Below are 23,494 nucleotides of genomic sequence, written 5' to 3' on the forward strand. Positions count from 1 at the left end.
CAAAAAGGGAAGGAAATGCTGGAGTTATTTACAACCTGTGATCAACCTACTGTTTACATAACCTGAATGGACATTTCAAGTTTATTATCAGTGAATTAAACATTCAAACATATAAAAAAACCTAAAGAAAAATGTTGACGTATTTTATAATAGTAATACAAAAATAAAATGTTGCGTAAAACCAAAGAGAACACTTGTCTATGATGATCAGTCTGATCTCCAGAGGGCGCATACACCTCCTGATACTGTGTGTTTCATTATGTGAGGCAGAGCCGTATCCTTTCACTGAGGATCCAAACCCTGTGAGCCTACAGCAGGATGACGGAGAGCGGGGAGTGTGCCTTGCCTCACGGCTGCGGGCAGAGATGGCGCCCTGATGCCGGTGAATAAGCAGAAAAACAGAGCAGAGGGAGGGGAGAAGGATGCGGCCAGTTGGAGATGAAGAGCTGCATCATTTAGAGCATCGCATGGCAGAAGATGACTTTCTCTGGTGATGATGTCAACGCTTTTAGGACATTTACGGATGTTTATTTAATGCTAATATTTATTTATTTATTAGATGAGATTTGAAGCAGCGCTGTGATTTCCTCTGAGGGGAGGCGGTGGGGGTTTGTTGTCTACCTCAGCTGTTTCTCCCCCCGGCGGGGCTCTCTGCTCAGCCGACGCAGGGAGGAGAGGGCAGAGGGAGGGACAGGGGAGCGATGGCTGCCGGTGGAGCAGGATGCGGAGACACGGTGGAACAGTGCCGGGCCGAGGTGGAGCGCCTGACCCGGGAGCTGGCGGAGGCCAACCGCGAGAAGATCCGGGCGGCGGAGTGCGGGCTGGTGGTTCTGGAGGAGAACCACAGCCTGAAACAGCAGTACGCCGACCTGGAGGCCGAGCAGGAGACGTTGAGGCTGGAGCTGGAGCAGCTGCAGGAGGTGGGCACGGCAGCGGTATGGCTCGTTACACGGAGAAGTAAAACATTGTTAGTTAGGACCTAGAAGTAGCCTACTACATTTGTACTGTTCCAGGGCAGGTCACAAATCAGTTGTGATGTGTTCATAATACATGTGCATCAGTTGGTAGCCTATTGCTGACCCACGGCTGGGTGTGCTGCAGGCCTTATCCCACTCAGTGGGCCGTGGCTACCTGTAGTTACACCTGCTGAATAACACAAAGGCAGGCCCAGCTCATAACATGACTTTTCAAAATAATAGGCTGCTTCTATGGGAGTTCATTCCCGTGAGGAAAATAGCTGGTCTACAGAAAGCCACACTGTTGTAGTTACTCTGTTATTTTTCATGTTTTATTAGTCTACTTAGCCTCAAATTAACCTGTAGGGGAGGGTGGGGTCAGTTGGAACACTTCAGCCCCCTTTCCACCGAGCAGTTCTGTTCGGTTCAGTTCAGTTCAGTTCAGTGCACTTTTCCAATGCAAAAAGTTGTGGATGGTACTGATGTAACCATTTGGTACCCCTTCTGTTGCTGTACCTAGCACACAGATCTGGTACTAAAAGGTGGAGCTGTGAACACTGCAATCTGTTGATTGATCAGTAGTGGATGGTCACTCTGCTCAGGGCTGAGTTGTGGCTGGTTTTGAAGCTTATGCAACCACTGTTCATACCATGGAGAATTTAATTATAAGATGAAAAGATGTTAAGGTGGAAGGTTAACTTGTAATGTTACTCAATGCCGGAGGTGACGACGTGAATCAATCGACACACCTTAAATATTCCATATGACAACTTTGATCATTACTTAAGTTTTTACATGACATACACTTTTAGTAATGAGTGGATCTTTAAGCATTTATACATATTAATTTTGGCCTTGTGAACTGCATATATTCTAATCCTCACTTGGAGAAACAAATGGGTCGCTTAGTGTCGGGCTACGGCAACACTAAACCCCGGAGCTTGCCTGAGAAGGACTAAATGCACAAACCCCTATTTTCAAATATCCCATGTGCAGACTTCCCTCTGTGTCTCTGGTGATTAGAAATACAGTGACTGCCAGACAGAGCAGTGAGCGACAGCAACCCCGCCCACATTTAAGAGTATGGTTTGCAGTGGAAACACTAGGGTCTAGGAACCACGTCTATTGGGTACTTTTGGTTCCAAAGGTACCATACCAAAAGTGTTTGGTGGAAACGGGGCTTTACATATCAACACAAGATAACCCTCCATTACTATTTATGCCAGGTTCAGACTATGCAACATTTTTGTCTGTTCCAAAGATCACTTTGTCAGACTAGGCGACTGCAGAGTCATACAATCGTGCCGTGACCTGGCTGACCGACATGACAGACTACACATTGGTCAGCAGCCAATCATACCTGCGTGTCTTTCATGATGTGCATGATGCCATTGGGTTGTTTTTGTACTATTTTATCAGCATTACTATTATTTTAGTCACTGTGTCTGTTCAGCGTTCCGGAACTTTTACAGGGGCTAAAGAAGTCCCTGCCTCGGAGTAGTTACTCAGAAAGGCCCCAAAAAACTCCTGGCTGGGACTTGGGGATTACTTGGTGCTGATTGGATATACTCAAGACGGGATGTGACGTCAACAGAAAGCAGCAAAATAGCCAGCATTTTTAAAACTCAGCCGACGAGGGTTAGCTCGTTCATAGCTTCAGTAACTCATTAAATGGTCCGTGAAAAAAATATTTTTTCCAGCGGATATCTTAGTTACAACATGATTGAGCTAGCAAAGCAGTTTTGTGTTGCTATGTGTGGTATTTATTCAGTTTTGGGAAATCACGATGTCTAGAAAGCATCAGTGGCTGCAGCTGACAGGGACAGCTAACAGCAGCAGCAAAGCTAACATCAGAATGCCATCTGTTAAAAGAGGACGTTCCTGTAGTAGTTCCTGCTCCCCAGATAGTACCAGGAACTTCTTCAGTGGAAACGGGCCTTATAAAAGCCTTTTTAGAAAATGAAGGGATTCTCTCAACTGAAATTATAATTGGCTTTTAGTTTTAAATGGATACAGGAAGTGTTCAGTTTGAAATGATGGTATGATGCATTAACTTTACCAGGGTAAACAGGAAAGGATTAAAAGTAAAATAGAAAAATTCAGAGGGAATGAAAAATAAAGGCCCGTACCTAATGTAGTCTGTTTCAAGTGAAGCTGGTACCCTCTGCAGTTGTGGTTAGCCAGAACCCCTTGCTATTTTGCGGCAGCAGATTGCACAGTGTTCCTACTGGTCAAAGTGGCGGCTGTGATGGGAGAAGTCGTGAACAACATAAAGAAAATCAAACATGCTAGACTTTCTGTCGGGATGTCGTGAGGCGTCCCAGACATGGCGTCAGTTGTCGTTAACTATGACACACTACATTCTCTTTCATGTTCCAAGCTGACACCGTGTCGGGCTATAATCAGGCTGATATTGTGTAGTGTGAGCCTGGCATTACTTACAACAAACTACTAGAACAGTAATGGCAATAGTTTGATCTCTGAACAGATACAGGTGCCTGCTCACAGTTAATCCAAAGTTTTAAAGTTCAACCCAAACATGAAAGGCACAGTTTTGTAAAATTTACAAGGAATGCATTTACCCAAAATTCTATTTTTTTATTTACAGGGTTCCTTGCCCACACATTTCTTTGAAAATAAAACATTTGTAACATCATTATATTTTCATTAATTAGTGAGATAAGGGATTTGGCTTTCTGCCGTGTCTTCATTTCAGTGGCAACTATCAGCTCAATGTGGTTACCATTATGTTTTGAATTTGCTTCATTTTGCCAAAAGTTAAAAACCATTTGAGAGTAAAAAAAAGTTAAATATTTGAACTCTGTATATTCAGAATACTCTCGGGGCTTGAATGTAGGCCTTTATGAAGTTCATGCATTTTTATTATGCTCAGTCAGTGACTTCACAGTGGGTCTTCTTCAATTAAAAAAAGCATTTGTCTTGTTTTTTTCTTGTCATGGCACAACTGAAAGGCAACTGGCTTTTCGAATTTTACAAGTCTGGATTCCTTACCCATACTCTAATAACATTACCTACATAGGGGGTCACCTCAGCATGATTAGGGGCGAAGTTGTGGTTTGATGTGTTTTATTGCTGAAATGATTTGTTGAATAGTAAGTTGTTAAGTGACTTTAAGTAAAAAATAAATAGAAAAATAAATAAAAGCTAACTATAACTTTGACAGGAACATGAAAGTTCATCAGACACTGACTCTTGGTCATGTCATGAAGAGGGGCTATGTGTTAAATCTAGCTTTATAATCTTAATTGTTTGACTTTATGGTGCACCTATATGGTGCATATTCTAAAATATATTAGTTTAGTCGAAGTGTCACAAACTAACTGATACATAGCAAACCTGGGGCCACTAGCTTGGTTGCTTTTCAGCACAGTGGTAATTGGTTTGGGGAATTAAAAGCAAAATAAAATAGTATGAGTAGTCAGCCTGTTCTCATTAACAGGTATTCAAAGACTGATGCTTTGTCATGCCCCCTCAGCATGTGATATGGAAGCCAAAGGCACCCTTTAGCATGAGACACACCAGGCTTTAAACCAGGGGTTCCCAATTGGTCCAGCAACAGGGTTCAGATTTCTCCTTAGTCAAAAGCTCAAGGTCCACACAGTTTACATTCAGCATCATACTTGCATTTGGCCATGTCATCAAGCTAGTTTGCTGTCTCTGTCAAGTAGGTGTCAGTTAGTCACTCACTCTACAACTGAAAATATCACTTCAAAGTAAGAGCTCTGTGCCAGAAATTTGAAAATGAAAAGAAAATGTGTTTTTTTTTGTTTGTTTTTTTTACAAACTTTTGCAAGTCACTTGTGGTCCATTCAGAATGTGCCTGCAACCCACTTTTGGACAGCAACCCACCAGTTGGGTATCACTGGTTTAGACTAACTTCGATGTAAACCCATCTGCGACAATACTTGGAACTCAGAGCAACTGATGTACAAAAAGCAAAAAGTCGGGTCAAACTAAACAAGACTTTCATCCAGGAGACCACAGTTTGTGTCCTGTCACTGTGTAAACCAAAGTTCAATATTTTTTAAATGTGACATTACGTAATTACTGTACAGTCATCACTGTTACATCTTGTTATTGTTGTAACAAATGCACTTTTTTTAACCCAAAACATCTTTTTTCTAAACCTTACCAAGTAATTTTGTTGCTAAAATCTAACTGTGACCATTTCACAACATGAACCACATGTTACAATGTATTTCAGCTGTGCGTCACATGAAGATGCTAAAGGGTGTCCTTTCAATGACTATGAACCCAGAGATGCTAAAAGGTGTCCTTTGAATCACTATGAACCTAGAGACGCTAAAGGTTGTCCTTTGAATCACTATGAACCTAGAGATGCTAAAGGGTGTCCTTTGAATCACTATGAACCTAGAGATGCTAAAGGGTGTCCTTTGAATCACCATGAACCTAGAGACGCTAAAGGGTGTCCTTTGAATCACCATGAACCTAGAGTTGCTAAAGGGTGTCCTTTGAATCACTATGAACCTAGAGATGCTAAAGGGTGTCCTTTGAATCACTATGAACCTAGAGATGCTAAAGGGTGTCCTTTGAATCACCATGAACCTAGAGTTGCTAAAGGGTGTCCTTTGAATCACTATGAACCTAGAGACGCTAAAGGGTGTGCTTTGAATCACTGAACCTAGAGGTGCTAAAAGGTGTCCTTTGAATCCCTATAAATGTAGAGATGCTAAAGGGTGTGCTTTGAATCACTGCGAACCTAGAGGCGCTGAAGGGTGTGCTTTGAATCACTGTGAACCTGTTTATAGCTGGTATTAACATGCTTCTCATATGATCCGATCACAAGTGGACAGCTCTGGCCACATTCTTTTGTGAACACCAACGCCTAATCCTAAATAATAAAGGCTTCGAGTGTGCATATAGCACTGCAAACCTGCCGCTTATAAAACACACAACACATTCGGTCTTTGCAAATGGAAATGATTCACATGTTTATTTGTATATACAGCAGGAAAGTCAGCGACACATGCGGAGATGCATTCTAATGCCAGACATGAACAGACAGACATAGAGCTGTCCACTTGTGATCAGATCACACAATGTTAATACCAGGTATAAACAGACTCAGAGACATGGAGAGGCATGACAAAATGTTGGCATTTGACGACCTGGGGATGAGAACGGTTGCATTCGTTAGTCTGGAGTCAGTAAGGACTTTTAGCTCACCTTAGGGCCCTGCTCATCATTACACTTGTTTAAAGGAGCTTAACTGATTTTTCTTGCCACGTTAGGGCAGGCAGGCTGAGCATGACATAACACTGACTTATTGTTACCTTGTAAACTAGTCATAGCAAACATGTTTGCAAGCAATTGTGTATTTATACATTCCCCAGGCACAGAGCAACATAAGCATTTATTTGTGTCGAACCAGATGAATCTACACTCTTAAAATATATCTCTAGCTGCCAGGTGCTCCACTATGTTCACCAGCTAGTTTGTAACTGTGTCTGTCTGCTGTTTGGTGCTGAGCAGATCGTGTACTGTGGGTTTATATGGGCTTTTCCTCAAACAGCTGCTGCTGGAAACAGGTTTGATGAGAGTGGAGTTAAAGGTCCGGAACACCAAAACTATGAGGTGAAAGATGATAAAAAAGCTCATGATGGGAACTACAGAGTTGATGACAATTTTATGTGAGTTCATCATTTTGAAGAAGTACTTTTACATTACATATTACACATAGTCATGTGATCCATTGTTCATATAGAAATATTGATTAGTGCAATTTTAAACATCAACCACTCTCACAGAGACACATCAAACCGCAACACAGGCTGTTAGAATGGGAGAGGGGTCCATTAGAAGATTTTGCAACCAGCTGCGTGTTGTGTTTGGACAGTATTGTATGATGACACAGGTCGGTATCTGTTAAAGCTTTGGAAATCAGGAAACTCTTGATTCCTGACTGCTAGGCTGTGATCACAACCAGTCTTCCACCATGTGATCATTCATTCATATGCGGCATAAACACATAGCACAATATCTGATCCCGTTGTTCCAGAAGTTCTGCATAGTGTACTGTCACACCTCTGGCCTCAGGAGGTGATTTATCTCTACTTAGTCTGATAATCGATCTCAGCTAATTAGCTGCGCCAGCCTCACTTGTGATCACCTCATTTTTTCGGATCGATATGCATCAGAGAACAGCATCTTGCAGCATGTATGCATGTATGGAGACACTTATTCACCAGTTTGTTAGATATAATACAGACAGAGGTTGGACTTGGACGCTGACTGTGCAGTTACATCCTGAAGGTCACTGGTGTGTGTGTGTGTGTGTGTGTGTGTGTGTTGTGAAATTGGCTTCGAGGAAGCAGGCAGCAGTGCCAGTTCGTACATATGATGTATGGTAGTTTTATCTGTTATTGAAACAGTCAAGTCACCCATGGACACGTTGTTCTTGACAGCAGTGGACTGTGGGAGTAAACAGCAGCAGGGAAGTGAAGCTTGAACACACTCATTGTTGGAGGCTTCCCATTGCAATCATAGTGCTGCACCATTGACCACTGGCAGCTCCACAAATTCTCACTCCCAACTTGTCAAATACCATCACTTGGTCAGTGGCCCTAGATGTCAAATTATGCTGCTCTAGGTACCCCTTCAGAGACAGTTTTGGATACACAGGGACACCATGTCAAGTAACACTTAAATTAAATGCAGTATCTTTTTAAAATAAACTGTCCATTTTCAGTTTCTGTCCTTAAATGCATACAGTTTCTTTCAAAATAAACTCCAATGGTGTTTACTTTGTTGTTAGATTTACTTCATTAGGTTTAGGCAGCAAAAGCATGTGGTTAGATTAAGAACAAAACATAATGGTTTGGCTCAAAATAAGTACATTTGTTACTAACATAACTTAATGTCACGTGACATATTCCAGCATGTATGCTAGCATACCATAGCACGCTGTTAGTAGAATAACTCGGTTGACTTTTGATTTCACACATGACACAAACAGCGGCCTCCTGGGTGAAAGTCTGGAGTTTGTTTGACCCACCCATCCTATGTGGTCTTTCTCATTCTTTACACCACAACATTTGTAGTTATGGCCATCATTTAGGTAATAATAGCGTTGTACTCTTGAAGCACAGCAACATTGCTACAACAGTCTAAAGGGGCAGTAGGCCTAAAGGTTAGAAAAGTGTTTTTGTATGCTAGTCTATTCTTACCTGCAAACATAGTGATTGAAACAACCTGTCTAAGCAGGCAGTGTGTTACGAGCTGTAAATAATATTGTCATTCTTGATTTAGCTGTAGATTCTTTTTTAGATGAATTCACTTATAGTTAAGCCTGTGAAATGTCAAAAAAATGTGAAAAATGAACATTTCAATTTCCATGAGCTAAGGTACTTTCTTTACCCAACTGCCACCAGATATCAGTATGCTGTCAGAAAGATGCTAGTCTGAGTGGGCGGAAGTTCGCTGCATAGATCAGCCTCTCAGTGGGTGGAACGAGCCACCCACTGAAGTCCCGCCCTACCACCTCCGGCTGTGTAGCAGTTTTCAACCGTTTTCAACACGTCCTTTACTAACTTTTGCGGTGTTTGGTCTTGCGGGGATGTAGCCATTTTTCTGCCATGGTTCACATCCTGTAGGTGATATTTTTGTGGGCGTGTTACACCAAAACCTGTTTCCCCCCAGCAATATTTTTGCAAGCGCACTGTTGCTGTGGCACCGCCCAGAACGATTGTGATTGGTTGAAAGAAATACAAGCAGCCGGGGCGTTTTTTCCTCCAATCTTAAAGTGAGAGTCGGCCCAGCCAGACCTTTCTTTTCTTGAGAAAGGTCTGGTGAGCGAGACTAGAAAGATGCTGAACTCTTTCATTGGACAGACGTAAAATTTTGGTTGAAATGAAAATCAGGTTGATGATATTTTAAATGTTGTTCAAAAAAGACAAAAATGTCATGCTATGTGGATGTTAACATTATGACGTTTTGCAGGGGTTGGGTTTTGTTCTCCATACCGTATGACGAAATGTCATTATTCTACATCAAGATGGTGTTAGCATGAGACGTTTGTAAGACATTGGATTTGGGTTACTCAACAGCACAGTCTAAAACCAACAAAATATCGTCGTCATCTATTCTACATCAATTTGATGATGGCATTAGATGTTGTCCTGACATTGAGTTATTTACCCAACGTCACAACCTAGATTCAAATAAATTCAATTTTGTTTGAACAACAGTCCAAAAATCCAAAGATATTGTGTGCTGTGATTAAACAGAGAAACAACGCAAATTGTCATGGAGGAGCTGGAAACACAGTTTTTTTTTTTTTAATCCGTAAAAATAGGGTTTCCTGTCACTTGTCTGTTCAGGGTCAACAAAACACACAGTGGGCGAGCCTGTAAATACAAGCTCTGGCCTTGTTTTAAACTATTCAGGTGTTTTTCAGACGCATTTGTCGTTGTATCTTGGACTAGCATTTATAACAAACCAGAAATTACTTTAAAGGGAGGTGAGACTATCTTTTAATTCATCCCCAGTTTGTTACAGTCAAACCATTTATTTAAACCAAGTGGGCAGGACCATGCAGTTTTATAATGGCCACAATTTATTTAGCTAAAATTAACTTCAGCTGTATAGAAATCAATGGGGAAACTTCCAGCTACTCTCCAGAAATAAATAGTTGTTAATTATTTTCTACGGGACGTTACAGTGTTATTAGTAAATATTATGTTCTCTAATATGTGTCTTGGTTCCATTTTGGAAATTATATTATTATTTGATTATTGGGTAAGACTTGGATTTGGGGACAATATTGTTTAACTGAGAAGTTTTTTTAGGCTGTAACTCCATTTTCAATGCTGCCTGGTCATCACCTCAGCTACACCGTGTCCAGTGACCTCTAGTTTTAGCCACCACCCTGGTTCTCTAACATCATAAACATGTTGGTGCTTGGTGCTGCTCGTTCCTCATAAAGTCCCTCCTGAGTGAGATCCCAGTTCCATCCTTGACCATTTTCACCTTCTATAAACTCTCTCCCATGGGCTACATCTATCTGTACACACATCGCCCTTATCTATACTCCATTCCAGCCCCACCAACTCAGAGTCTCTCCTTTCATGTCATTCCAGCTCATTTCAGCTCACTGGACTGCTATTGATCCTCTCTGTCACGAGGCACACTGCTTGGGGAAAATGGTTACGCTGATGTGAGAGGTCTCATACAGCACTTATTATTCATTTTTTTTTCTCATTTTTAGTTTCTTCGAAAGTACAATGCCTCTGTGATTTAGCCATCAAAGAATTCTAAGTGACTCTTTGGTGTACTGATCTGCCACTGTGTCTAAAAACAGATTCTACTGATCCCCCATCTGCTATGTTATTATGCATTGAAAATGAATTAAAGAAATGGTAAATGATTAAAAAAATATATAGTTGTAAAAGCTAAAACTGAGCATCCTGTGTTTCCACATTGCCATCCTTATTGCAGCGTAAATACACTATAGATGTTACTACAGTGGTCAAGGTCATTTGCATACTACCTCGTGTAGAGGACACCTTCCCCCTGAGTACCCAAACTGCAGCCTCCTCAAAAGTGAAATTGTCAATATTGCACTTTTGATTTTTTTTCTATTAATGATGCTGGCCTGACTCATCAACCTGAGTTTTTTCTCTTACTTGTCTGTGATGGATAGACATTACATGCAATAGAAACTGCTAAAACTGTTAAAAGCAAGCCCTTATTCATTAAAACCATTGCTTTAATTGACTCAGAGTTATATAATGGGGGAATTAACACTGTAACCACTACATGTACTTTAAATGTATTCCCTTTATCTACCATCTACTGAATACCACTACGTGTTTGATTAAAAACTTTACAAGCCAAGAATAAAATGCAGAAAAATGTCCTTGCTGAAATTAATTCAGAATGCCAAAAGAAAACATTACAAATTGCTAATTTTCACTAAATACAAAGAACAGCGGAGACTGACGGGAATGTCATTACTTTGGCAGATATTTGGTCACACACTAAAGTTTTAGACACAGTAAAAATTTGACCCACTGATCAAAAGTTGGAAGGCCGCTATTACAGTTCACCCTGAATATCTCAACCAAATTTCATGACAGTAGCTGTTGAGACATTATACTCTAGGATCTCCAAAATAATTTAGGTTCATTCTCTGGGAGCAATGAATGTGTGCACCAATGTCTTTTACAATCCATCAAGTACATGTTGAGATACTAAACTTGATCATTAAAAACTAAATGGAAGGTCAAGGGGGCAGATAAATCAGTAGGATTCATCCTGTAGGATGAATGTCTATATCAAATTTGATTACAATCCATCCAAAAGCTGTTGAGAAATTTCACTCGAAACCAATACTGTAAACCTCAACATTACACTAGTTACAGGAAAAGTCAAGGGATCACCAACATCATTACAAGTAACCTTGAGTTTCTACCAACTTGTCATAAATTGATTGATTTAAATCAGGCATAAAGTCTGACCAACACTGCCACCCCCAGAGCCATGCTGCTAATGGCTAAAAATACATCTGTGTACACTGGCAGCTCAGTTGCCAGATGAAAATGTTGGCAAACCACAGACTCTTCACATTTATGACACCAAGGTGAGACGCCGGCCAAGCTGCAGACCACTGCAGATGACTGTTCAAGACCAACCAATAACAAAACTGATTTTATTCAGTCAGTCACTACTGCATTTTAGCAACATTTTAGCCAACAAATCAGTGTTTGTTAGTGACCTATTGCTGTGTTTCTACAGGGGAATAGCGCTATGAAAAGTAGTTGGTTTTTACCAAGGCATTGCTGGGATAGTGGCATGGAAAGCCAAAATATGATATTTTCTAAATGGTAATCAAGTGGTTTTGTGCCTAAATCTAACCATATAGGCTTATTACCACAGTATAGTTGAAATGTAAAGAAACATAAAGTTTCAATGCATCTGCAACATAATAATGTACAAATGTAACATATCAATGGTTTACAAAATTATGTACAATGACAATATTTATTCTGGCTATTGGGTTGACCATGGACAACTTCCTACAGTATAAAGTTTGATTCCTTTAACCATATATTATACATTTAGGTTCCAACTGTGAAAGAAATGAGCTCCTTATGAACATACTTGTGTTTTCTACAGAGGCAGCTTCCCTACTGGATGTACAGCAGTCACACCAGGTTATGTTATCTAACATAAAAGCAGCAGTCTGCTGCAGCTGCTGGTTCAGACAGAGTAGTTACCAGCACCTTTTATTTCATGAACAGTGGAGCAGACTCATCAGCTTCCTCTTTCTGAGCCTGTCTCTAAGCACAGCTGAATGTAAGGCCACAGAGTGCAAATCTCAAGTTATGTAAATAGTTTATTCTATAAATGATTCACCAAGTGTGTGCTTGACAGAAACATTACTATTCCATAGCCATGCAAATAACTCAAGCACTACTCACAATATAATTTACTGTCTTTGTGTCTATTGTGTTATTCACCTTGTGAAAAGAGCAATAGTCTCATAAGACTGTGCAGTCATTGTTTACGGTCTTATACTTAGACGATAGCTGAGCCTTTTTTTTAAAAACTCTTTACAATATCTTTCAGCATCAGAAACTTGAAGGAAAACACAAGCAAGGATTCAGTTGTAGCAGATTTGTCTGATAAACATTCATTCAGTGAACACTACCTCAGCAAAGTATTACAAAAATAGGTTTCAAGATTAGTAATGCTGCTTACACCAGATTGCTACTCTGCCTGTTATGTATCTTCAAAGTAACAATATCAGAGAGTTTTGCCTCTTTTCAGGTGGCAGGAGTGAAAATTAGTTCTCCTCAACATTTGTTGTGTTATGGTTTCAGAATGATGAAGACTGTTAGAGAACAATTTGAGACAAAATAGGATGTAGGTTCTACAGAAGGATTTTTTTTGTCTAATTTTCAGTGGATTTTAGATGAATTTAGGCCTAGTTCACACAGACATGGGTATTTTTAAAACTTCTAAGAAGAAACAGTCCACACAAGCACTACTATGAAAAAGAAATCTCTCTCCAAATAACAACACAAAACACAATTGAAGCGCTCTCAAGAGCATGCCACATAAACAGGAACTGGAACCCTAAAGCCACACAAAGAAACATGCAAGGATGTTGGCCAATCAGAAGCCTGAATGAAAGTTATTACCAAAAGACTACCTGGAGCAGTGACCTCTGTAGTGTGTTCTGACCAGACCACCAGGAGGTGCACCAGGCTTTGAAGCCAATTTTCGTAGTGGTCAAACAGTGGAATTATAATTTCAGAGCCTGTCATGTTATGCCATTGGGACCAGAAAGACTTTCCTATAGACTTACACTGTATAAGAGATGCCTGTAAACAAGTGGATCAATTTGTTGAGCATCACAGCCCCCAAAAAATGACTCCAGAGGAGTCTAGAGGAGCAGCAAGATGAATCACTTTATTCCAAAGCTAGCACAGCGCTAAACTGGGTGTACCGGGCTGAATGCTTTGGTGTGCCTCTTTTATAGGTCCAATGACATGGAAGCAGCGCTGATCGTCCAGGTAATTTTATAGGCAGCAGTTGAACTATTTTGGCTTCATGTGCCCCGAGCAAATTTAATAGAAATAAACTGAGTACTGCCTCCAACACAGTATCCAGGTCTCTATACATTCATGGTTCTGATGCCTCTGATCCTCAATATAATGAAAGAGTAACTGCACATCAGTGTGCAAACATATAAATAGTCCTGTTAGCAAGGTTAGAGATAACACTATTTTGGTCATGTTGGTAGTGCACGAAATGTTGACTCATTTACGATGTCAAAGAAAGGATATAATGCAACACCCTAAATAGTTCCTGAAAATCTTCACCCTGGTCAAAGTTTTACAAATTATCCACTGTCAGTGACCTAAAACACAGTTTGTGTGTGGACAAAAGGCCACAACACATAGAAGAAGCTATGTTTTCAAATATATTCACATACATGAGGACAAGGCATAAGTCCATAAATCTGTTTTCCTTCCATGAACTGGCAACGCTAGCTATCATTACTGCTTATTAGCTCAATTGGCCAAGCAGCTCAATCAGTGTCAATTAGTTCATTAGTCTTGTTGAAGACTGCCCATTGTTCCAATAGCTCGTTATTCCAAAACCTCAATAGTCAGAAAAATGTCCCATTGGCCTGAAAGCCCATTTATCTGACAGCCTGTCATCCTGCATACAAAGGCCAACTGCTCTGAAGGTCTATTGCTCAAAAAATACACAGACACAAACAGATCATCAGACCTTCCCAGGTATCAATTTTTTTTACTTCTATGGCGAAGACATGACCCGCCCTACTCTGCCTCTGATTGGCTAATACGCGTTGCCTTCATTGTTTGGGTTGATTAGGTTTAGTCATCAGGATTGAGATTGGTTAGGGATATCAGGGTAAGCCAAACACAGGCACAGTAGAGCGGGTCCTGCCTTCGCCATAGAAGTAAAAAAAATATTGCAGCAGGGTTGACTGATTACAGGCCTTGAATCTTTCTACCTACAGGGAGGGTTTGCATTTTCGGCGCAACTGACCTATAAAGCAACAGACATTTGTTTCAGGATAAGGGGCTGTCTGATGGGACATTTTTTAGACTATTGGTGTTTCAAAATAATGCGCTGTTGGAATAATGGCATTGTACTGTCTTGTTCTGGTTGTTGATAAAAGGTTGTCAACCTTTATTTTTCCCTGTAGTTTTCATTGAGGACATGAACACTGTGTTCCTGAAGTAAGAGCTATTTCCTTAATGTCAGTGGAGCGTTTGGGTGCATTCTGCTTTTATTTTCAGAAAAATCTGTGAAACAGACAGGTAGTTGTCTCACCTTATTAGCAAGATTTATAAGGCCAATTATGTCTGTTTGAAAGCACACTCTTTTGCAAAGCAGCCAAGAACGTTATATATTTTCCGTCATAGCCTTCATGTCACGTAGTTATTGTCATGTGCATTAGGTAACTGGGTGACATGGACTGGCTGGTTTGATATAATAATCGTGGGCTTCGCAGCAGGAGGAGGCCTCAGATGGCTCCATCAGCGGGCTGTAAAGAGCGAGCCACAGCTCGCTACTAATTAGCTCTACAGGAGTCCATCACATTGATATGTACAGTGAGCCTCATCTCCACTGTGTGCTGGTTTTAATCAGGCTCGTTGCCAGCTCAGGTGTCCTACAGAGAGGAGCTACAATCATGATTTACGGTAAATTGGTTAAAGCATCTTTTTTATTTTTTACACAAATAGATCCCACGTGGACTTTATTCCATCCTTTTAGATTCCTCCACAGTGTGCCCTAACAGTTGATATTAAGCGAGAACAAGTTTGTTCTTTCCTTATAGGGGTGTGCCATCCTGTTGTTGTAGCACCACTTGGTATCTGCTGTGTCACCACACATCCAGACAGACAGAGAGACAGAGAGATCAGCCCTGGCGTCACTGTCTTATTCTGTTCATGTACTTATGAAGACCAAATTCCCACACAGGTGTACAGTAAACTGTACAAATGAAGGGAAATCTTCCCAGATGGGAACTTTTTGTCTGTCATGAAAGGGAAACCAGTTGTTCATTGTCTTGTTTTTAATGAAATAATTTTCAACAGTACAGCGGATACCCATAATAATATCCAACACAGACATGTCAATAATACTTGTTAAATTAATTTACTCAAAGTGCTTTTAGCACTGCAATTTAAACGCACTATGCGTGATAGGGTGGAGGGTGGTGGTTATGGTGGTGATGAGATGAGATGAGATGAAGAGGGAGCTAAGGATCTGCATGTGAAGAGGAGTGGGCTTTTGATGAGCTTGTCCTAGGATCTGCATGAGGTGACTGGAGGTGAATTGGGTGGAGGAGGGTGTGACAATTCCACCTAAAATGACTGCTGACAACAGCAGAGAAGAGATTTAAAGTTTGGCAGTAGTAACATAAATGACTGAAAGAGATCGTGGCAAAGTTTGATTGGTTAACTAGAAGAGTGAACACCCATAATCACCCGACTAGAGGAAGCAGTGGAAGTGGGATAGAGAATTGTGAATGATTATAGCATAGAGAAAGTCTTCCCGATTGAACTTATGCTGAGCTTTATTTGCGGAGAGCAAATCTTCTATCAGGAATACAAAGTCTGTTTCACGCACTTAACAAATGAAGTTGTAGGCTATAGTTAACCCTAAAAAGAGTTCACATGGTATAATTATTATTTTGAAATTGTTTTATATTTTAACATTCACCATCTTGGATTTTTGGAGCTTTAAGTGATGATAAGTAACCATATTTGGATGAGAGGGCAGAGCTAACCCAAATGCTAGCTGCTAGCTTGGTTAGCGTGGTGGATTTACAGTCCTAAAAAAACAGGCTTAAAACCATCTAAACAAAATGTTCATACCAGAAAAGTGAACATCTGACTCCTTAGAGGGTCTTTTAGTTCAACCAAATTCCTAACAAAATGTTTTTAGATACAAAGTGTTACAATAAACTGGAAACACACTAAAAGAGTGACAGCTACGCTGATGCCTATAATCTGAATATGAGACTATGCAATGGTTTTTATCTAACACAAACTTGTCACTGTGGTGGCATCTTGCCAACAAACGGCACCCACCTGTCTCTCAAAGCAACCACACCCTTAATTATGGTGAAATTTAAGCCTTAAAATATAAACAGGTGAGTTATATGTTCACCCTCTGTACAGCTGTCATGACCAGAAATAAGCTATAGAGACCAAAAGCATTTTTTGTTACCAGGCAGTAAACATGTTTATTTCTGATGTAAAGTTGGGCATTTTAATGTTGGGGATTATGGGATTTGACTCTCTTTTGGAGCCAGCCTCAAGTGGCCATTAGAGGAACTACAGTTTTTGGCATTTCCACGTTGCCTTCGTTTTTCAGCTCTGGAGGTTGCTATTTGCTTGGTTAAATAAATATATACATAGTATGAATATAAAATAAAACAGACCTACATATGCTCATTCATTCATTCATTCGTTATCCATAACCGCTTATCCTTTTTCAGGGTTGCAGGGGGGCCGGAGCCTATCCCAGCTACTAGAGCTACTAGAGAAATAAAATAAGACAACGTAAAGATAAATGTAGATAAGAATAAAGGGAAGTGAAGTGTATACAATGGATGGTGCAAAGCATGAATGAAAATGTGGGCACCAGTTATTAAACCAGTTCAAGTGCGGATATTTGTTGTTCTGTTTTTCTTATGTAATGGTGACAGTAAGTCAGTAAGTTTATGGCCAAATGGCTCACAGAAAGGTAGTGTGTGGCTCCATTCTGAAACAGCGTTGCGAAGGGATGCATTGGTGGGTGTGATGAGTGGAGCGGTGATGAAAAATGCAACGAGTGCATCAGTGCATCCGTCGAGGCTAAAAACAGAATGAGACCGAGTGACCCCCAGAGACGCTCTGTTACTCCTCTGTGACGTCACACAGCCAGCGGGACACCTCCCTTCTCATGTTGTTGTCACCACGGATGCAGTGTGTTCAGGGATATTGCTCCTCTGTAGATACTGGGGAAGAAAAAATGCAGAGGGCTGCAAAAATTATTAACTGGAAAGTCATTCTGAGTCAAGTGAAATTAGGCCTCTGTGTCACAGATAGTCGATTCAACTGTAATTTCTTAGACTGTAGTTTGTAGTTGTGTTGTATTGGATTGTGTTGCATAAGATATAACAGATATTCTTCCTTTAATCTGTGTGCCTCGACAGACCCTGGATCTGTGGTGTCTTATGTATGTGACACAGCCACATGCTCTGAAGCACTTAGGGGCAGACTGGCTGTCTGAAAGATGCATGTCTGAAAAAGTGTGTTTCTCTCTCTCTCTCTCTCTCTCTCTCTCTCTCTCTCTCTCTCTCTCTCTCTCTCCCTCTCTAACACACACACACACACTTAAACAGAGCAGAGCGGGCTTGGTGAATTATTCATTTAGTATGACGTCATGGTGATTTGATAATGATTCCTGATAGGGATGTCAGTTTCTGTTAATATTTGCCTTCAACAGCTCAATACATATTCTGCTTAATTTTGAAGTAAAAAAACAAAACAAAACAAAAATGTATAATAAAATGAAATACCAGTGGCGCCAGGGCCAGACAGTAACACTTGCCCAGGATAAGTAAAGTGTGTGCTCGGGCAAGTGGAATGCCTCATGCAGCTGTCTTAGCAGGCAAGTAAAGAAAAATTAATGTGATGTTAATTATATGTTATATTTAAATACACTGCGGAACTGTGTGTGCCAGTCTGTCTCACCTAAAAGCGCTGAACAGGACTGATGAGAAAAATCTGACATAGTAGACAAAATAGAACTTAACTTTGGGATCTACAATGTCACATGTGACATAACCTTACTAATGTTTAATATCTATGTAAGGCTACATGCTTGAAACTGATGGGCTATCCCAAGGAGGGCTCTGCTGCGATCCTGTCCCATTCAGAAACTTTGTGATCTAGCCTTGAACTGCAGTAACTCTTAGGAGACATTCAGACATTCATTGTCTTTTGTGATGATTTATTCATTTTTGTCAGTGTTGGAAACAGTAAAGTTATGTAATTATTGCTATGAAGTTACAGAGATAGGTTTAGGAAAGTAAAGTTACTGTGGGTAGATTTAGGAAATGAAACATAGTGAGGACGTACATTAAAATGTCTCAGAGTTCACACAGTACTGAACACAAGTCTCCTGGGGAAAGTCCTTTATTTTGTGACCCTACCATGACTCCAACCTGCCCCCCAGATCAGCCTCCTTCTTTATTCCATAAGCTCATTGGTCATGTGATTGCAGTCTTTCAGAACATCCGTGTTATACACTAATTAAAGGCTCACTATATGGGATATATACAAATTTTGGTGCATTACTTTTTGTAGGAAAACATACAAATGGCGATTGAGAACAGCCTGACCATTGACATCCCTAATTCCTGACCACAGAGCTCCATGTTTTAGTGTTTCCTGTATAAGAATTTAGGCTTTTAAAGAAGAGGAAAGAAGCATTAAACACAAGATGAGCTAGAACGGACTGCAGAGTCAGTGTCTGAATAACAAGCCTCGAGATTTTGTAGACGACCAATGATTAGATGATGTGTTGGTGACTTCTCTGCCTCCCTGAGAAATGACATAGGATGTGCAATTGCAACACCTTTATTTGGAGCTGGGGATAGCTGCCGATAGCTACTGGGGAAAATAAAAGTGCTATCCTCTTCCTATTTTGGTTGTGCAATGGTTGACAGACTTCCCTTGTGCCGTTAATTCATTTCCCCGGCAGATCCTACCCAGCGGCTGACAGAATTTCACAGCGAAAGTGAGGCTTATAGGGAACCAATCTAACCACTGATGGTGTCATTCTGTAGACATTACATTGTGCAATCATCATTTACCTTAGAATAATAAGTTAAGGCAAAAATATGCCTAATTTACCTTTAATTGATTGTCAAAATATGTACTGATTAATATTCTGTGAATCAACTAAGTGATTAATAGACCAACTTTCAGAAAATCAAAATTGCATAACTCTGACATTAAAGTGGAAACTAGTAACTGTGATATGACTATATTATAGACGATATAGACTGATATTGTTCTTTTCATCTCACTTTTGGGAGAAAAAGTGAATAAGGTTATTTCCCAAAATGCTCAACTATTCCTTTAAAGCTGAGGTATGTGGATGCTAGACGTTGTGTTGTTTTCGATCACAAAGCACTTGGTTGCTTTTCCCTGTTGGTTTTTTGTCTTCAGTTTTGTTCTGGTGGATGAAAAGGTGGAGTCATCGGAAGGGCGTGGCTTTTTAAACAAAAGAGGGATGAAAATGTTGGATAGAAAAATAAAACAAAGGACCCCTCCCCCTCACCGTTTACTCCCTCCATCCCTCCTGCTCTCCCTTGCATGCTCTCTCATTCCTTTCTACCTTTCTTATTCCTGAATTTAACAGAAGGTGACGGGAGGAAAGGAGAGGTTGTTGGACAGCTGTGGACACTACACAGGAAGCTGATGAAAGAGTGATGATGGAGTTAGAGAGGAAGAGATGGATGGAGCGGTGTGTCTATCATTCGTTTTTTTCCCACTTTTCCCATTAGGATTACACAGTCTTTACTGGATATGAGACGAGTGTGGCCGTTCCCCACCCTCTGTCTTGCTCTTTCTCGCGCGCGCACACACACGTACACACACACACATACACACGCACTCACCCCGGCTGCAATGTCTTGAGAACAAAAGAGGTGGAGAGTGAACTGACAGAAGCCCATGAGGAATATTTGCTGTACCTGATTGTATTTCATTTCCTCTCCACTACACCATGACACTAGACATGTGTCAAGTTGGTCAAGTATAAGTATTTTTGAAGTGAACATCTGATTTATGGAAATTATGCTCTATATAGCACATTAAGTGAAGAAGTATTGTACAGCCTTCTTCCAGAATTCTTCACATTCTAAGATTTGTTTATATCAGTACATCTTTTTTCTGTTCTCCATAAAAGTCAATTTCAACTAGAACAACTATCTATCTGATAAAGCAATGGCCTTTTGGCTTTCACACATACAGGTACTCTATGTGAGATATAAAAATACATGGACACCACTTCTAATCAGTGATTTTAGCTGCCTCAGCCACCTCCATTGTTAACAGGTGCAGAGAAGCAGTGGCACAGTGGTAATTAGGAGGACTGGGAAAAATCTGCTACAGTTTTATGCTGGCATTGTGTTCAGCAATAATAACAATAAAACAATATTAAAGGTTCTGCGTGCGACATTTAGAGCATTAATATAACAGCAAACCCAGCGCTGCTGCTACATACACGTGCATCATGTTCTGTGCACAGGGCATCAAGTGCTGGAGTTGGTAAAAAAACTGCTAATGATCATAAATCATGGTCATAATGATGAGCTGTTTAAATTTAAGATAAAGCACAACTACAAAAAGCACTGTTAGAGCATTATGGGCAATCTGATATAATTGCTAGATATGTTAATTTTGCTTCAGGGACATGATGGGACTTCCCTGTCATTATTCTGTGGATTGCATGTGGAAAATTAGAATTTGGGCCAAAAGTTATATTACAATCCCAGAAAGCAAGCAAGGCTGAACTGAAGTTAAATGCTGTTTATCTGTCCTCTGCCCTAATCAGTAGCAGGGACAGTGGTTTGGGCAGGTGAAAAAGCAATTACGCTTAGGGCACCAAAATGGCTAGCCTTGAGCAAACAGCTATTTGTTATAAAAGATATAGTGGAGTAATGGCGCCGTTAGCAGAGAATGAAGTATCACTCCCTCTGTGGGTGTTGTATGAGCTTCTTTGTGGTTTGTTTTGTTAAGCTGGTCCGGACTTGTATGCATATGTGTATCCCACTGGCTAGCTCACTGCTGCCGCTTTTCACTGTGCTCATATTGCGATAACAGCTAATATCATGAAATCCTAGCGCCCCACCTTCCAGTTTCTCCCTGGACTAACACCATTAGCTCTGTCAGCACAATTGCCATTGTTTAGCATTGTTTATGGAGTTAGCACTGTTAGCCGCTAGCCAAGTCAATGTTGAGAACCATGTCCAGACAACTCATACACTCTAACATAACACATATATGTGTTACTTTTTAAATAGGCTAAAGGCTTTCTACTATTTTCATCATTAGTTTTCCAGCTCACCCCTCACACTGTATTAAATAAATTGATCAATTTATATGGCTTTGACAAAGATTTGCGACCGTAGCTGATTTAAGCCATTCTAGACAATAACCGCACCTGGTGAGATTTTCAAAGTCAGTCCCCATAGACCTCCAAGTTAAAATGCCCATCTTAACAGCAGAAATACACGTTTACAGCCTGGTACGGAAAAGATTTTTGGTCCATATTATTAATTAACCCCTGTTATGACAACGTTTTCTTTAAGGCTTAGGACTCTAGTTTCCCAGCGCAGTGCAGAGTGGCGCAGGGTGGCGAACCCCGCGCAGAGCTAGTTTTGAGCAGCACAACCCGAGGCACGCTCAGTTTGGTAGTTTGGCAGACCAAGGTGCGCTGAGATGGGTGTGGCGGCGCAGCAGAGGGAGGTGTCGACAGATCCAGCTTGGCGCAGTGACAGTTTCGTGCCAAAAGGCTTCGCCGAAGGTGCGCTAAAAGCTCGCCAGCTGAAACCAGGTCTACTGTCAGCGCAGGCGGAGCGCAGCTGGTGTAAGCCGAAGTTTGGCTGAGCGGCGGACAGTGCGCACACGTCACCAAAACCTCACAGGCAGGTTTCCAGAATGTCAGGCACATTAACGATGCAATAAATACCCCAAAAAACACTATTCAATGCAACTATCTGCAATCAGCACATAAATGTATCTCTGTATTGACTGTCCCGTCACATCTGATGTCAGATCAAAGGGGATTGGCACCATTTGGCACGTTTGGCACGCGTAATAATATAATAATAACTAATGAGTTCACATCCCTCTCAGCCAACCACAAACAGCCACAGCATCAGATAGGGAGTATATATTCAGCATCTGTCATCTTAGAAAAGTCAAAAGAAAAGAAACAGAGTGAGACTGCGAGAGAGAAAGAGAGAGCGTGTGCGCACGAGAGAAACGCAACATTGAGTTACAATTGTGGTGACCTCCTCCCAGGCTACCTTTGCATCATCAGCCCGTGGAGGTCTGCTCGCAGTTCCGTATATTTGGACACTGCGAGCTTGGACCTCCTTTCTTCCCGGGAGAAGTTTGGCCGTCTGACGCTGCTGCTCTCTTCTGCCATGGCGAATTGAGTAAACTCTCATTACACCTTCGCGCGGCGCATTTAAGGGCGAGGAGAGGGGCTCATTTGATTGGTGTGATGTGTGTAAAACCCTCTCCACGCCTTCTCTCCTCCCTCTTTCCGACTTGCGCAGATAGGAGGGACGGAGGTGGGAAAGAGGAGTAGCTGCGCCAGGCGCACGGTGTGCCAAACTTGCAAAATCCGCCTGGCCACACTCAGTTGGCGAAGTGCAGGTGCGCTGCGCCCCCGCCTAGCCCGGTCTGCGAAACTAGAGCCCTTAAAGTTACTCATAATTATGGGTGGGTACGGTTGCTACAGTCTATGAGTCAAATCCATCCCTTGCTCCCCCTCAGCTCTACCAAATATGGTCACTTCTGGCTCAAAATATCCAAAATGGTAACAGCAAAAATGTCAAACTCAAGGCTTAAAATAGGAGTCCACGAACCAATTGGTGAAGTCATGGTGGCTATGTCCAATATTTTTATATAGTCCAGAGCTTTTAGCCTAGCTGATTGCTGGAAATGCCTTTTCACCATGTGATTTTGTTGATCACTTGCAGCCACTACTAGCTGGTTAAGAGGAGTGAGGAGTCAGCAGTCATTCATGGTAAAACAGTCAAGAAAATAGAATCACTTCAACAACCAGAAGTCCTTTAGCATACAGTCATAAATGTGCACACAAAATATTATAATAACAAAATATAATAATAATAGGCTGGCTGGTCCAGTAGATGTGCAAAAATGTACAAACAAAATATTAAAATAACAAAATATGATAATAATAGGCTGCTTGGTCCA

At 41.0% G+C, this 23,494-nt stretch overlaps 1 protein-coding gene across 5 annotated transcripts in view; it reads left to right on the plus strand.

The window, feature by feature from the left end:
- Positions 1-246: 246 nt before the first annotated feature.
- The window catches only part of LOC117249323 (protein bicaudal D homolog 1-like), a 68,025-nt gene continuing 44,777 nt past the window's right edge, over positions 247-23,494 (plus strand). For 2 of the 5 annotated variants that reach the window (XM_033614899.2, XM_033614900.2), the window contains exon 1: positions 247-920. In XM_033614899.2, the coding sequence (XP_033470790.2) occupies positions 702-920 (219 nt within the window). In that variant the 5' untranslated portion in view covers positions 247-701. Of the gene's footprint in view, positions 936-23,494 lie in introns of all 5 variants that reach the window. The other 3 variants (XM_078165052.1, XM_078165053.1, XM_078165054.1) reach the window with 2 other exon arrangements.

The sequence above is a fragment of the Epinephelus lanceolatus genome, chromosome 23 (genome assembly GCF_041903045.1).
Source record: "Epinephelus lanceolatus isolate andai-2023 chromosome 23, ASM4190304v1, whole genome shotgun sequence".
Classification (NCBI taxonomy): Eukaryota; Metazoa; Chordata; class Actinopteri; order Perciformes; family Serranidae; genus Epinephelus; species Epinephelus lanceolatus.